The sequence below is a fragment of the Mustela putorius genome, unplaced genomic scaffold (assembly GCF_011764305.1).
Source record: "Mustela putorius furo isolate JIRA1106 unplaced genomic scaffold, ASM1176430v1.1 tig00000275_pilon_pilon_pilon, whole genome shotgun sequence".
NCBI lineage: Eukaryota > Metazoa > Chordata > Mammalia > Carnivora > Mustelidae > Mustela > Mustela putorius.
Genome location: NW_025421341.1, coordinates 34013962 through 34029791, shown reverse-complemented (window position 1 = coordinate 34029791; position 15830 = coordinate 34013962). Strand labels below are relative to the sequence as shown.

The 15830-nt window shown below is 62.0% G+C and overlaps 1 protein-coding gene across 2 annotated transcripts; it reads left to right on the top strand.

The window, feature by feature from the left end:
• The first annotated feature begins 6094 nt into the window (after window positions 1-6094).
• Window positions 6095-14730, top strand: ECEL1 (endothelin converting enzyme like 1). Of its 2 annotated transcripts, none has more exons than XM_004773472.3 (18): window positions 6095-6206; window positions 7168-8060; window positions 8638-8706; window positions 8813-8923; window positions 9010-9102; window positions 9277-9401; window positions 10050-10272; window positions 10749-10847; window positions 11084-11158; window positions 11358-11461; window positions 11705-11763; window positions 11840-11891; window positions 12690-12757; window positions 12895-13019; window positions 13324-13389; window positions 13780-13875; window positions 14090-14166; window positions 14303-14730. In XM_004773472.3, the coding sequence occupies exons 2-18, from the start codon at window positions 7269-7271 to the stop codon at window positions 14400-14402; spliced, it is 2334 nt and encodes a 777-aa protein (XP_004773529.1). In that variant the 5' UTR covers window positions 6095-6206; window positions 7168-7268; the 3' UTR covers window positions 14403-14730. The 2 variants fall into 2 exon arrangements, with proteins under 2 accessions (XP_004773529.1, XP_012901745.1); XM_013046291.2 differs by having other exon boundaries at window positions 13760-13875.
• The last annotated feature ends 1100 nt before the right edge of the window (window positions 14731-15830 follow it).

Sequence of the window (15830 nt, the reverse complement as noted above, 5' to 3'; positions counted from 1 at the left end):
AGTCTCTGACAGCGTCCCCTTCCAAAACACATAGTCTGGAGGGAGGTTCCCCCACCAGGGCCAGGGTCCTATGCCTGGCCCCCTGAATCCCTCTGAAGCCCTCCGTCTCCTCCCTGCCATAGCCCTGCTCTCCTACAAGGGGCAATTAGTGGCCTTGCCTTTAATTAGCTAACGATCCCCTTCAGCTCCAATCACTTGAAATGATGATGGAGTGTGGGGGGAGGGGACCTCGGGCCCAGTGACCCTGTGAGGCAAGTTCAGGTCCTGCTGGCTTCTCTGGGCTCTGCCCGTCCCCAGCTCGCCCCTTCTCTTGCAGTCCCAGGCAACAGGCCCTGGGGATCCTGACAGGAAGTGCTCTAAGCTCTGGGGTCCAGCTTCCTATATGCCCCAAACACCATTGGCTTTATCTGCATCTTGCTGTAGGAGCTGAGCTTCCTGTCATAGCCTGTCCCTCAAAGAGGAAACCCAAGGGGCCTGGTTTTCAGAACTGGAGACCCAGAGGCCTCCACCTCTCTATTCTCTTTCCTCCCTGCCCCTTGCTGCCACCACCCAGCTTTGACTGCCAATCTGGCCTCCACCCCCGAACTGTATTGTGGTCAAGGCCTTGACACTCGGGCTGGGCATGGGCAGGGTGATGGGAAAATCTGGGGTCCCTGCAGAGCTAAGGAAGAGAGAGCAGGAGAATGCCAAGTCACAAGATAATGTCAGGTGGGGACAAATCCGTGCAAGATGTACCCAGGGCAACAGACAGAAAACAACTGGGTACCTCAGACAAGGAGATCCAGAAAGAGTTCTTGGAGGTGGGGAACATCTGGAAGGGAGGCCAACGCAGGTCCTGAGATTTGTCCTGAGGTCTCTGGGCAAAGCTACCTTGGCACGTGCCAGGTCCTCAGGGATCAGGACTTCCTGCCCGACACAGTTCCTGGGCTGAGATCACAGCTGGGCCCTTGGCCATGTTGCCCTCACAGCCCAGCCGGTCCCCTACAGAGCTGTCCCTTTATCTACTAGTCCATAGGGTATGTGCCCCCTGAGACTCCGAAGGCTGTGGATAGGTTTAAAGCTCAGCTTCAGGGCTTGGGAGCTGGGTGAATGGGGGCAACTTTCTTTTCTTTGCTGGTTTTTTTGTCTACGTGTAAATTGGGGCCCATGCCTGAGGCCCCCTTCTGGGATTTTTAAGGCTCAGTGTGGTGCAGCGGGTAGAAGGCCTGGCCCAGAGTGTGGCACTTAGGACATGTTCCACACGTTTTATTATGAGGGTTCCACCTGCAACTGTGAGAGGCCCGTCCAGACCGGCGTGGGGGCCTGCTCTCTTCAGCCCAGTCCATGCACCGCGTTCCAGGCTGGGCACAGAGGGGCACAAATCTCTTCTGCAAGGAGAGACCTTCAGGTAGGGCCTGCCCAGCCAGGGTTCCATTAGGGGATCCCAGAAGCTGAGAGGGAACTAGAGAAGGACAGGAGGGCCGGGGATGAGGCTCTTGGGCTGAGGGGATGCCTAGAACAAAGGCACAGATATGGGGGGTCCCTTCCCCTTGAAGAGGAGGGATGTTTAGGGGAGCATAAGCCAAGAGGCTGGAAGGGGGTCTGAGGCCAGGCTGAGAAGGCCTGGGAAACCACGACGACAACGAGGGGTCACGGAGGGTGTGGGGCAGGAACGGGCAGGGGGCAGCAGCCCCTGGGGGAGCAAAGCTGCAGGAAGGGGGAACTATGGACCAGACCCAAGACAGGGTGGATGGGAAGGAGGAGAGGAAATAAGGTGAGAGAGAGACATTCTCTACAGTAAGGTGATGTAGAGAATGAGGAAGAGGGGGGAAGCTAGAGGTGAGCTGGGTGTGGAACGTGGTGAGCCTCGGGGCCCAGGAGGGGCGGGACCAAGGGCCTGGGCAGAGTTGGGAGCCACACCAGCAGCTGGGCACAGCCTCCAGGGGACAGACAGTAGCTGGAGCCGGGGAAGGCAGGGCAGGGTGGGCGGGGGGAGCGGGGAGAAGTGAGGCAGGGAGGACATCTGTGTGCCAAATACTGCCGTGTGCCTGTGGGCACAGGGCACTAAACCACACATCTTGGGGTGCCTGGGTGGCTCAGTCGGTTAAGTGTCTGCCTTTGGCTCAAGTCATGATCCTAGAGTCCTGGGATCGATTCCTACGTCTAGCTCCCTGCTCAGAAAAGAGCCTGCTCTTCCCTCTCTCCTTCCCCCCGCCTTCGTTTTCTCTCTCTCTCTCTCAAATAAAGGGATAAAATCTTAAAAAACAAAAACAAAAACCAAAAAAACCCCCCATACATCTGGGAGCTATTTGGCCTGGTGGGGGCTGGGGGGAGAGGTGCTGTGAGCTGACCCCTGCTGTGTGAGATCTTCCCATGTCTACCAGCTGTTGTCATCTGTGCTGGGCTCTGGGTTCCACAGGTGAGTGAGGTACAGGCAGTATGGGGGGAATTGGGAGGGGGGTGCCCAGTCCATGGACAGTGCACCTGACCAGACAAGAGAGGCTGACGTCCCACGGAGGTTGAGTGGCACCTGGCCAGTGTACGAGGTAATGGGAGTAGCAGAACAGCAAGTGCTAAGGTCCTGAGGTGCACGAGAGGCAGCTAAGTTCTGGGAAATGAAACTAGATCAGAGGGACCAGAAGAAGAGAGCAGTAGGAGGTGGGGAGACAAAGCGGGAAGGGCAGAGAAGCGTGGGAAGAGGTTGCTGCCTCATGGGCACACTAGGAGCGAAGTTTATCAGGAGAGGTGAGGAGGGGTGCTGGGAGCCAGAGGCTAGTGGGGAGGCCGGGCCTGCAGTCGGGGTTGGAGCAAGCACACCGCGGTGTTGAGAGCCAGAGGAGCTCGGCGAGGGGTCTGCACAGGGGAGGCTCTTGAGTCCAGCTGAGTTTGGAGAGGAGATGCACCACCCTCAAGGCCCAAGTATCTGAAAGAAGTGGGGTGCAGTGTCCAGCCCTCCCTAGCCCCTGCCCGGTCGGGGGGCTAGCCCCCTGGGTGCTCAGGCAGGAAAGATGGGTGGCCCCTCCCACCACTGAGTCTCAGCAACAGGACAGAGTGAAGGCACGGGCTGGGTGCTGGGGTATGTGGGCCTCTGGGGCCCCCCAGGTCTGCTGTGGGCACCACTGACTTTCCCACAAAAGTCTGAGTCAGCACCACGGTGGCTGCCTAGAGGCTCCAGCCTTCCCCCGCCCCCTCCCCACCGCCCCAGCCACTTGGGAGAGTCATTTCATTTCTCAAATTAAAAATCCATTTTGTGCTGTGAATAATAGATGGGATGAGCACTGGGAGGCTGGGCAGAGGACAGGAAGTGGGTTGGGGGTGTTTTCCAGGACACCGAGGAGACTGCAGGATGGACTGTGGAGTGGGGTGGGAGCTGGGTGGGCAGGTGAAAGCTGGGGGCATGCCACCCTCCATCCCAGAGCCGAGGCAGGAGGAGGACCCCCTTCAGCCGCTGTGGGGCTCCTAGGCATGCCTGCTAGAATGGCAGGCAAATGGGCCCCTGGCCTATCCACACTTATGTGTAAGCCGGAGGGGGTGCCGAGAAGGTTCTGGCTTCAGGTAGGCAGCCCCCTTTGGAGGGACGTGTTCAGAGTTTCGCTTGCTAAAAGGTCTATAGACATGTCATTGGTGTGAGAACTATTGTCCCAGCGAGGGGGGCTGCTTTTTGTCCCTTCCCCAGAACCCAGACCTGGTGACACCTCACCCAGGAGCGGTAGGCTGGGATCTGGCCCAGGGTCAGGGAGAAGGCAGAGTTGAGGGTTTCGGGGGCCAACCCGCACCCCTCCCCTCTGCTCCCTGCACCCCTTCAGGCCTTCTCTCTCTCCAAGGCAGTTTTGACAGATGCTTCCCAGGCCCTCCCTGGGTGCCCAGTCGCCTGGCTCAGGGCTTGACTAGGTGTTGCCGCTGTCCTGAGTCCCGTCATTCTCTTGTTCCTCAGTCAGGGTGTCACCTTGACAAGCGGGGGCGGGGTGGAGGAACACTGGAACTGGATGTCTCCAAGAGAACACAGGAGCTGCGTTCAGCTTCTCTTTCCTGAGAAGGAAGGTGCAAAGGACCTGGTCACTCTTTACTGGCAAACTGTCTAGGGGGTCTAGGTCCCCCTCGTGGGCCTGATCCCCAGGCCACTCTGGTGGGCTCTGGTTACCGTGCTCAGGACTGGGGTTGTCCTGGGAGCCTCCGGGGCTGGCTGTTGCAGGGTGAGGTGCTGTACAGAGCTTGCAAGATAGAGTGAGGCAGGCAGGTAGAGTGGCCTGGCTGAGACTGGGGAGGCAGAAGACCAGATCGATGATGGCTGGGAGCATGGGAGAGGAATGGCCAGGCAGGGGTCCAGCAGCTGACCTGGGAGGGAGGAGGTGCTGAGGGCTTGGGTCCCCCACCCCCTAGTGGCTGGAACGGCAGGGTCCCCAGGGAGAAATGTTTGCCTTTGTGCCTTTCTGTCGGAAGAGCATCGGCTCCCTGAGACAATATCCATTTTTATATTTCTTGGAAATTTCACGGCATTCATTTCAGGGAAAATAAAAGCTGTCATTGCTGGAGAAATGATACCAATCAGGGCCTGAAAAGGCTGGAAAATTATCCTCCTGGAGATGGAACGTTGAGGGAAAAAATGCAGATTAAAAGCACAAAGAGCCACTTTGCCACTGCCCTGCCCTCCCCTCCTCCCATACGGAATCGCCACATTTTACATAATTCCACCTCTCCTCCGTGGAATTAATTGGACCCAAGAAGAATGTGTGGGGCAGAAGGAGGACCCTGAAATGGCTGGAGGTGGAGGCAGAGAGGACCCAGAGTGGTGCTGTACAGACGGACAGGTGGAGAGACATGGGAGGGAAGCAGAGGTGGCCACTCGGGGCCAGGCTGCTGAAAAGCCCCAGGAAGGGGACAGGGCGATGGGGCCTTTGAGCCCTTGCCTTGTGGTTTTTGTGAGCTGGGGTTCCACTGCAGCCTTGGGCTGCCTCATTGTCTAGCCCAGTCAGATAGGCTAGAATAGGCAGGTCTGGGAGCACTGATGCCTTGGGAGGCCCCCTACTGGGGACATGGGAAGAGGAGAGGATGGGGAGGGCAAGACCAAGAGAGCAGAGACTCCAGAAACAGTAGCATTGCTCCCATGGCCAGGCCCTGTGGGGGTACAGTGGTGAGCTGGGGGGCAGGTGGACCCTGTCTCAGGGGCTGGAGGCTGTGGGAGGGAGGTCCCACATTCAGAAAGCAAGTTGTATGGAAAGGTCCCACATTCAGAGACCCCCACCCCCACTCCCACCCCATCCCTAGCCTGTGACGCCCACCAGTCCATACAGCAGGGGCCTGAGGCCTGCGCTCTGTCTGAGGACTAGGGCTGGGCTGGCAGGCACCCTCCTCCTCTCCCTCCCTCCCTCCTGGTCCCCAGCGGGGAGGGGCTCTTGCATTACTCCTCAGTTCTTTTCTCTCTTCCTGGCCAGGGGCTTCGGAGCAGTGGGGGCTGAGGCCGGCCGAGGTTTGGGGGAGGGGTGCAGTCTCAGCCCTGAGGCCCCCACCTCGTGCAGTAGCCCCCAAGCAGGGTGAACGCTGCCTGGCCAACCACAGCCCCAGACGCCCTCTCGGGAAGACTGGGTAAGGGCAGGGGCTAAAGGGGTGGGTGAGTGGGTGGGACCAGAAAGCCCACGTATTGAAGGCTGCTCTGTGCCAGGCGCCGTGCCAGGAGCGTCCAGGCGTATTTCAGGACACCCCATAGCCTTGCTGGGAGTCTTCCCTGGGTGGTGCTCCAGTCCTGTGGGCTCCCCTGGGATAATCCACGCGCCTCCTCAGCTCCAGCTTGAGCCCTTTTCAGGCGGGCCTGGTAGGCGGCCCCGAGTGGGGGCATCAAATCAGAGGGGAACCCTTTCCCGGGAGTAACAGGCGCCCTCACTCTTCCCGGGACGCAGTTGTACCTGGAATCCCCGATCCCGGAGCCTGTGCCAGCCACTCGGGAGCGGGTCCCGCAGCCGCCGTCCCCGCCCCCGAGCTGCCATCGAGCTGCCAGGTAGCGGGGATGAAGGGTGGAAGAAGGAGGGGGTGCGGGGGGCGGGCGGAGGAGGGTGGAGCCGCCGGCGCGCCCCCTCCCTCGGGGCCGGCGGGCGGCGCGGCGCGGCGGCAGAGGAGACGGCGGGCGCACGGAGAGAGCTCCCGCCCGCCCGGCTCCGCTCCAGCTCCAGCTCCGGCTCCGGCCCGGGCTCGACCCGCTCAGTTCCCGCTCGGCCCCGGCGCGCACCTGCCGGGTGAGTGGCATCCGAGTCCGCTGCCACCGCGGCCACCATCGCAGCCACATCCGCCGCCACCACGGCGCCGAGCCTCCGGGCTTTGTCTGCGTCCCCGCAGCTGCGACTCCCGGAGCTCCGCTCTCCGACTCCGCGGACTGCGCGGCGAGGCGCGGGAGACGCAGCGCCGGGAGCACGGGACGCACGGGGCCAGCTCGCTCCGCGCCGGGGGTGAAACTTCGCTCAAGTTTGGGTTCCGGGGAAAACCTGTTGAAGCCGGGAGTGGCCCAGGGCAGGGGCGGAGGGGCGGAGGAACGGAGGACGGAACCCGTTCCAGGTTCTTAAGGCCGTCGTGGGTTTCTTCCTGATCCCGGGCCCGTTGGAGTGCGCCGCTTGGTAAAGAGGCAGGGGGGACGGGTGGGCATTCTCGCCATTGAATACGAGACAGGGCTGGGGGTGGACATCCTCGAGGACAAAGTTTGGTTCTTTAGCCCGCTTTCCTGAGCGTCTGGTTCCAGTTTGGCTTCTGGGTTGGCGTACACTCGCCCTTGACCGCACCTCCTTTCTCCGGCCTCTGGCTTCCCCCTCCCCCACCTGGTCTAGGCTGTAGCAGGTCGTAGACGAGAAAGGCAATGGGAAGAGAAACAGTTTTTTATTGAGGGCCTACTATGTGCCAAGCCCGGTGCATGGTGCTCCCCTACTTTATGTCAGGGGCCTCCCAAGTATGCGGCAGGCATCTGTGTGCAGGGAGAGAGGAGGCACGTTAAGGATGCTACTGTGCGTGAGGGAGCTGGTGGCTATCTGAGCCTTCCCCTTGCCTCATTCTCAGTGACTGAGGGAGGCCAGGCCTCAGGCTCGCTCGCTGTTTGAAACACGGGGTGGCGTCCAGCCTCCGAACCTAGGCCTGCGCCCCTCCTCCTCGTGCTGGTGGGCCCCGTCGGGCCCCAGAGTCTCTCTAAACCCGCGTCTACCCTTCCAGCAGCTGCGGCCCGGGAGCCATGCGGAGACACGCCAGGAGGCCCGCGGCCCGGTGCACCGTGTAGCTGAGATCGCCAAGGGCTGCGCAGCGGGGCCAGCGGCACCATGGAGACCCCATATTCGATGTCTGCGCACTACGACGAGTTCCAGGAGGTCAAATACGTGAGCCGGTGCGGCACGGGAGGGGCGCGCGGGGCCTCGCTGCCCCCAGGCTTCCCGCTGGCCGCGGGACGCAGCGGCACAGGGGCCCGGGCGGGGCTGCCTCGCTGGAACCGGCGCGAGGTGTGCCTGCTGTCGGGGCTGGTGTTCGCCGCCGGCCTCTGCGCCATCCTGGCCGCCATGCTGGCGCTCAAGTACCTGGGCCCTGGCGCCGCGGGCAGCGGTGGGGGCGCCTGCTCCGAGGGCTGCCCCGAGCGCAAGGCCTTCGCGCGCGCCGCGCGCTTCCTGGCCGCCAACCTGGACGCCAGCATAGACCCGTGCCAGGACTTCTACTCCTTCGCGTGCGGGGGCTGGCTGCGGCGCCATGCCATCCCCGACGACAAGCTCACCTACGGCACCATCGCGGCCATCGGCGAGCAGAATGAGGAGCGCCTAAGGCGTTTACTTGCTCGCCCCGGGGGTGGGCCGGGCGGGGCTGCCCAGCGCAAGGTGCGGGCCTTCTTCCGCTCGTGCCTCGACATGCGCGAGATCGAGAGGCTTGGTCCGCGGCCCATGCTCGAAGTCATCGAGGACTGCGGGGGCTGGGACCTGGGCGGCGCCGCTGAGCGCCCCGCGGCCGCAGCGCTCTGGGACCTCAACCGGCTGCTGTATAAGGCCCAGGGCGTGTACAGCGCGGCCGCGCTCTTCTCACTCACCGTCAGCCTGGACGACAGGAACTCCTCGCGCTACGTCATCCGCGTGAGTGCGTCCCCCTCCCCAGTTACCCGCCGCGGGTGGGGGGGGGGGGGCGGGACCCGGGACGCGGCGGCCCCGCACGCGCGGCCCCGGCGCAAGGAGACCGGTGCAGAAGGGGAGGGGAAGGGAGGGGAGCGCGCACCGCAGAGCGCGGGAGGAGGGCGCAAGTAATTTCCCTCGAGTAATTACGGTGTTTAGTGGAGCCGCGGGAGCCGCAATTTGCCAGTCCTGTGGCAGGCTGTGAGAGCACAGACCGAGGGGTGTGCCGGTGGGCTGGGGCGTACCAGAATGCCCTGGGCCTCAGATCTCGGGTGGGGGGTGGCCCGCAAGTGCCCTTCATATATGGGGAAGGTGAAGGCTGGCGGAAGGAAGGATGGGGGCACGGGCTCCCGCCTCCCGCGTGTCGCCAGGCTAGGGCTGGGGAGGGGTGGGGGTTTCTACCAGCTTCTCCGGATGGAGGGGTAGTGTCTTCGTGATCCTGGGGCTTGTGTCAGTGGCTATCTGGCCCGTCCTCTGGTCAGTCTGTTTGCAGGAAATTGGCACGTTGATCTCTGACCTCTGACCCCATCCCTCTCCCTAGATTGACCAGGATGGGCTCACTCTGCCCGAGAGGACCCTGTACTTAGCTCAGGATGAGGAGAGTGAGAAGGTGTGGGGGCCTGGGATGGGATGGCAGGGACGGTGTGGGGCTCCGGGAGGGTGGGACTAGGGCCTGACTCTGACCCCCACCCTTGAACTGTCCACTCTTGGTGCAGATCCTGGCAGCATACCGGGTGTTCATGGAGCGTCTGCTCAGCCTGTTGGGGGCCGAAGCTGTGGAGCAGAAGGCCGCAGAGATCCTGCAGCTGGAGCAGCGGCTGGCCAACGTGAGGGCGGGGGCAGGGGGTTGGCTGTGGACTGAGTGGAGGGGGCCAGGAGGCCAGTCTGGGTCAACACTCGCCTTCATCTCCAGATCACAGTGTCGGAGTACGATGACCTCCGGCGAGATGTCAGTTCCACGTACAACAAGGTGACGCTGGGACAGCTGCAGAAGATCACCCCCCATGTGAGTGCAGCCCATGCTGGGAGGCGCTGATCCTGGGGCTCCTGGGCCATCCCTTCCCCAGGGCCATGGACGGGCTCCTGTGCCTGCCTTGCCTCTCCCGGACTCCCTCCCTGTTCTCTGTGGTCCTTGCCACACCCAGCCCTACTGTCCTACTGCCCACTTGCCCCATGACAGCTGCAGTGGAAGTGGCTGCTGGACCAGATCTTCCAGGAGGACTTCTCAGAGGATGAGGAGGTGGTGCTCTTGGCTACAGACTACATGCAGCAGGTGTCCCAGCTCATTCGCTCCACACCCCGCAGGTACTGCTGCCAGTCACCCAACCCTGTCCCCCTGCCACTCCAGACCCCCTCCCCTGCACCCCACACCTGTCTGCTGGGTGAGCTCTGAATTCCCGCTTTCACTTCTGTCCAGTAGCCACTCTGGGGTGGCAGGTTAAGAGCACTGGAATAGGAGTCCAAATCCCCAGGTTCAGACGTGGCTCTCAGCAGTTCCCTGGGACCCTGGGCTGGATTTGTGGGCTGCCCAAGCTGCAGCTTGCTTCTTTGGGAATAGTGAGGCTGAGTGAGCCAAGATCTCAGAAAGGGAAACTGGGACCGTAACCCTGCCGCCCCAGCCATCCAGGGGGTAGTCTCCCTGGTGTCTGGCCTCCTTGGGGATGAGCAGAGGCCTCCTAAGGGCAGGCTTGAGGCAAACAGTCACCTTGAGGACTCCACAGTAAAAGCATCTGGTACTCCGCGGGAGGGGGAGGCGGAGGCACATCCTGCTGTGTGGGGGCCCAGCCCTTTTCCCTGCCAGGGCTCAGGCCTCCCCAGGTTCCACCTCCACGCACCGGGATGACCCTCACTGCTGTGTGGTGCTAGGTGTCACCCCAGGGGGGTGGGGGTGTCCTTGGGTCGCCCTGGCATGGGGGCATGTCTGGATACCCAGAGGTCTCACGTGGCCCTCAGGATCCTGCACAACTACCTGGTGTGGCGTGTAGTCGTGGTCCTGAGTGAGCACCTGTCACCGCCATTCCGTGAGGCGCTGCACGAGCTGGCCCGCGAGATGGAGGGCAGTGACAAGCCACAGGAGCTGGCCCGTGTCTGCCTGGGCCAGGCCAACCGCCACTTTGGCATGGCACTCGGAGCCCTCTTTGTACACGAGCACTTCTCAGCTGCCAGCAAGGCCAAGGTCAGGCTGCCCTGGTCCTGGGGATTGGGTGCGGGTGCTGGGCTGGGCATTAAGTCCTCCCATGGCCTCAGTCTGAGAATAGGGAGCCCCACAGATCCCCTTGCAACAGGGGCTCAGCCTTTCTCTGGGACTCTAGATTACATTTCACCAGGCCACCTCCCCCAGAAAGCCTACCTGGCCTACCCACCAGAGGAAGACTTCCCCTTCAGGCTCCTGCCCATCCTTCTCTGCCACGCTCAGTACGCATGGCCTTGGGAATGCGTGGTCCTTGCTGGGTGGTTTGTTCTAGATTGTGAGTTTCTCCTTGGGTGCAGGGCCTGGATCTCCACCTCCAAGGTCTCCCCTTGGCGCTCAACACCAAGCTTTTAGGCGGAGGAAGTGATACTGAATTAGTGGTACCCCACATGCCACTTGCCAGGGGGCCCAGAGCTAAAGCTCCCGGGGTGGACCCCTGATCCCTGGCCCCGGCCCTTCAGGTGCAGCAGCTTGTGGAAGATGTCAAGTACATCTTGGGCCGGCGCCTGGAGGAGCTGGACTGGATGGATGCCGAGACCAAGGCAGCTGCTCGGGCCAAGGTGCAGTGGACCCTGTCCCCATTTGTAGGTTCCACAAACATTTATTGAATGCCAGCTGTATGCCAGATGGGGGTGACCGAAGAGACAAGATGCCCCTTGTGGAGTTGGCATCTGCTGGTCTAGTCTCCTCTGTCCTTGAGCCCCACCTTGGGGCTGGCCCCAGAGCTTTCTCCCTTGGGGCGGTGGGGGCTGTCCCCTGAGGCCCTGGCCCACTCTGGCCGCTATCTTGCCCGCAGCTCCAGTACATGATGGTGATGGTGGGCTACCCTGACTTCCTGCTCAAACCCGAGGCTGTGGACAAGGAGTACGAGGTGGGTCTTTCCCTGGCCCTGCTTGCCCAACCAAGGGTGGCTTCGGACCCTTGGTCAAGACCCCCGGGGTGGCTCACCATCCCGACAGAGGAGGAGACACGGCCCTCAGCTGAGGGCCCCTTGGAGGACATGGGGCCGGCTACACACTGTCCGGCCAGGTCCCTCGCCCGCCGTTGAGCGCTGTCCATCCCCCATGCAGTTTGAGGTCCACGAGAAGACCTACTTCAAGAACATCTTGAACAGCATCAGGTTCAGCATCCAGCTCTCAGTCAAGAAGATCCGGCAGGAGGTGGACAAGTCCACGTGGGTGCCTGGCCCCGACCTGGGGGAGCCGGGGAGGGAGGTGTCTTCCCAAGGCCTGGAGGCTGGTAGGGCACACAGCCTCACAGCCATGCTGATGCAGGTGGTGGGAGAGGCATTGGGGGGCGGGGTGCTCAGCCTGGGGGAGGCACAGGGTGTGGCTACAGGCTGGGCCACGCCTTTAAGGAGGAGCCAGTGGGAGGTGGTGGTGGGGCCTCCCTTGCTCACCCCCACCTCCCTCCACAGATGGCTGCTCCCGCCACAGGCCCTGAATGCCTACTACCTACCCAACAAGAACCAGATGGGTAAGGGGCGGTGTCCCGCAAGCCCCCCCCCCCACGGATGTGGGCGCGTCTCTTGCTGACCCCGCCCTCTTTGCAGTGTTCCCCGCAGGCATTCTGCAGCCCACGCTCTATGACCCTGACTTTCCACAGTGAGTACCCAAGCTGGCACAAGCCAGAGCCGGCTCTGCAGTCTTGTCTGCTGGGTGCATGAAAACTGCTCAGAGTGTCCTGACTCAGGCTGGGCCCCGCAGTCATGACAGCGACAGATCCTGGGTCTCCATTGTCCTACCTCAGCCTTGGGTATTTAGAAAAATGTGTAGGGTTTTTTTTCTCCTTTCTTTTATTTATTTTTTATTTATTTTTAAAGATTTAAAAAAATATTTTTACAGAGAGAGACACAAGGAGAGAGGGAACACAAGCAGGAGGAGGGGCACAGGGAGAAGCAGGCTCCCCACTGAGCAGGGAGCCCAATGGCAGGCAGGATCCCAGGACCCTGGGATCATGACCTGAGCTAAAGGCAGACGCTTAGCCGACTGAGCCACCCAGGTGCCCTTCTTTCTTTTAAAGGTCCTGAGTTTCCCCTTACCTGGTTTGAGGCTCCTTTAGGTGTTTCAAAAGTGAAGTGAGACCCTAGTGATGAAGAAACAGGTCAAATCCCACATGGGTGCCTCAGTTTCCCTCATATCTTCCTCCAATCCGGTCTCTTCCCCCATCCCAGCGCTGTTAGATGTGATTTCCTAAAAAAGCAGCTGCAAAGGTATCATTGGTCCCTTTTACATATTGTGTGAGCACCCTGAGGCATGAGTGTCCCAAGACTCTGAGGACTTCAGCATGGCCTCCCTGGGCCACCTTTGGCCTTTATGGGGGCCTCCTGGGGCCTGGGCAGCAGCACACAGCTCCCAGAGGGTGGGCGAGGCTGGAGCCTGACGCTGCTTCCGTGGGCCCAGGTCTCTGAACTACGGGGGCATTGGCACCATCATTGGACATGAACTGACCCATGGCTACGACGACTGGGGTGAGGCCCGCAGGAGGCTGCAGGGGATGTTGTGGGAGGGGAAGGACTGGTGGTGGGGTCAGGGCAGTGATGGGCTGGGTGGGGGAGGGGGCTCTGGGGCTGAGAATCTGTGTCGCCTCTCTGCCCATGGCCCACAGGGGGCCAGTATGACCGCTCGGGCAACCTGCTGCACTGGTGGACAGAGGCCTCCTACAGCCGCTTCTTGCGCAAGGCCGAGTGCATCGTCCACCTGTATGACAATTTCACAGTCTACAACCAGCGGGTGAGAGCCCCGTGCCGCCCCTGAGGCCCAGCTGGGCACAGATGAGCATGCACATCTGCGTGCACACACGTGTGCCAGGTCCCCGTGCAGGTCCCCGTGCACATGCTTGGGGTCTACATGGTCATTCACTCAGGCATGTGAACAAGTTCACATGGATTCATGGGACATGAAGTGCAAAGGGGTCAGAGCCCCATCAAAACCCTCTGGGAAAGGGAGAGAGAGTGGGGGCCGGGGCCCAGGGCAGCAAGGCCTGAGGAGGGTCAGTGCGCCGCAGACAGCCCCTGGCCTCTTCCCTTCTCGGCAGGTGAATGGGAAGCACACCCTTGGTGAGAACATCGCAGACATGGGTGGCCTCAAGCTGGCCTATTATGTGAGCCGCCCCTGCCTGGCCCTTCATTCCCCCAGGGAGAGGGTGGGGGCTGATGAGGACTTAGCTAGGGACATAGGCACCCCCACCTCCCTTCCACAGGGAGCTCTGGACTGGGAGGGGCGGGGCCTGTGACTTGCACAGGGTCCACTGGAAAAGGAGGGACTCCCAGGCTGCCTGCAGAGAGAGCAAGGAGGGCTGCCTGGAGGAGGCAAGGGCTGCATGGGTTTAGCCCTCCCAGGAAGGAGCACAGCTCAGGGAAGGTGGAAGGCAGGGAAGCTGGGACTCTTTATTGTGGATAGAGGGGGAAAGGGGCTGGGGAGGGGCTGACTGGGTAGAGGGTGAGTCTTTCTCCATGCGGGGGGCACCGCAGCTCCACACTGTCACCCCCAGGCCTATCAGAAGTGGGTACGGGAGCACGGCCCGGAGCACCCACTACACCGGCTCAAGTACACACACAACCAGCTCTTCTTCATTGCCTTTGCCCAGGTGGGGGCCGGGTGGGGGCCGGGTGGTCACTGGGCAGGGGTGGGGATGTAGCTCTCAGCCTGTCTCCCACCAGCCAGGCGGAGACTATGGCCCTGTGGGTTCGGAGAAGGGGGAAAGGCCTAGTGTGCTGGGGGGGGAAGGCTGGCAGGCTCTGCTCAGCGGACCCCTCGGCTTCATCTTCCCCTCTCCTCCCCTCCCTTACCCCGGGGCCCAGAACTGGTGCATCAAGCGACGGTCACAGTCCATCTACCTGCAGGTGCTGACTGACAAGCATGCCCCCGAGCACTACAGGTGCGCCCACCCACTCACTCTGGGGCTCCCCTCCCTGTGTCTGTGGTGAGAGCAGGCGGGAAGGGGGATGGGCAGCTGGGGGGTCGGGCCCCCCCGGGACCCTCTCCAGGTGGGTGGGTCTCTTCTCTTGCCCCAGGGTACTGGGTAGCGTGTCCCAGTTCGAGGAGTTCGGCCGGGCCTTCCACTGCCCCAAGGACTCGCCCATGAACCCAGCCCACAAGTGTTCGGTGTGGTGAGCCTGGCCGTCCGCCCACCCTCACCATCTGCCCTGCACGAGTCGCCTCCCTTCCGGCTGCCGGGGCAGGCATGGACCCGGCGCCGGCCTGCTGTGGGCGCCACCCGCCTTCTCAGCCCCTCTGGGACCTGGCCTTCTTGCTGTCCCTTGCTTCAGGAGGGGCCTGGAGCAGGCATGACATTGGGCTCCAGGAGGGCATCAGGCAGAGACGCTGGGGTCCCCAGCTTTGGCTCTAAGGAGCCAGCCCCCCCCAACACCGGCCAGGCCGGATCGTACAGGCCCCACCTTCACTGTGTTCTCGCTGCCAAGTCTGGTCAATAAAGTGCTGTACCATCGCCTCGGTTCCTTCAGGGAGCCCCAGAGCAGTGGGGCTGGAGGGGTCCCTTTGTGGGGAGGCTCGGGCCCTTTTCACAACAGGGACCCTGGATGAGACCTGTCTCTTTCCCCAACCACCTGTTCCTCCCTCCCCCACAGTCCTGTCAAGGCTCCTGTCCTGTTCTGGGGGTGCTCCCAGGCCAGGCACCAAGCCAGTGGTGTACTCTCCTGTGATACTGGGACTCACTTCCGCTGAGTCTAGACGCTGTGGGACCTTCTGCAGTGACTCTTAGCCAGTCACGAGCCCAAGCCTTGGGCTCAGCATGTCCGAGAGAGGAGGGCTGGGGGCTGGGGGCCAGTCCATGCAACGTGAGTCACCCTCCAGTCCAGAGTGGAGGCTTCAGGGATGGGAGAGAGGAGCGGTCAGGGGCCGGTGCTGAGGCTCCAGGCCTGGCCTGTGACAGGCCAGGGAAGAGGAAGGACGGCCCCATCGTGGACAGGAGGGTGGTGGTGCAGGGAGCAGCCACTCTGGGTTATCCGAGGGGTCCACAGTGAGGGGGGACCCCTCAGTGGTTTCTCTTCCCTCAGGGACAGCCTACAGCCCCCCAGCACTGCTGCATGTGGCCCGTCCCCAGCTCCCCCTACTCTTGCGAGCCCAGCTCCTGTCAGGCTCAGAGTACATCTGTCCCCATCTCAGCCTTGAGTGACATTTAAAAAGTTTCCGTGTCTGAGCCTCAGGCACAGCAACCTTGGGGAGTGCGAGCGCAGGCGCCAGCGCTGATGGGGCCCTAGTATAAGGGGCGCTATGTGGCCCTGGAGGTGGGGGGGCTTTACAGAGAAGAGGCAGGAGCCTAGAAGGACCCCATGGGAACAGGCGAGCTACCCAAGGGCGGGGCCTCTCAGGACAGAGCTGTTCTTCAAGGGCAGAGGTGGGCCCACAGGGACTGGGAGCCTGGTAGAGGAGCAGTGTTTAGGAACTACCTTGGTTTCCCCTCAAAGCCCCTTTCCCTCTGTGGTGGGCACATGTATGCCAGATCCCTCAGCTGCTGGCGCACTCCAATGCGCCTCTGGCAGCTGGTGCAGAAACAAGTTCTCTCCTTGCCACCCACTGGGC

Bases quoted from the DNA above. Each gene is read 5' to 3' on its own strand.
- ECEL1 (XM_004773472.3), top strand. From the start codon at position 7,269: ATGGAGACCCCATATTCGATGTCTGCGCACTACGACGAGTTCCAGGAG. The intron at 13,020-13,323 runs GTGAGAGCCCCG...CCTTCTCGGCAG, and splicing joins TCACAGTCTACAACCAGCGG to GTGAATGGGAAGCACACCCT. The intron at 14,167-14,302 runs GTGCGCCCACCC...CTCTTGCCCCAG, and splicing joins CATGCCCCCGAGCACTACAG to GGTACTGGGTAGCGTGTCCC.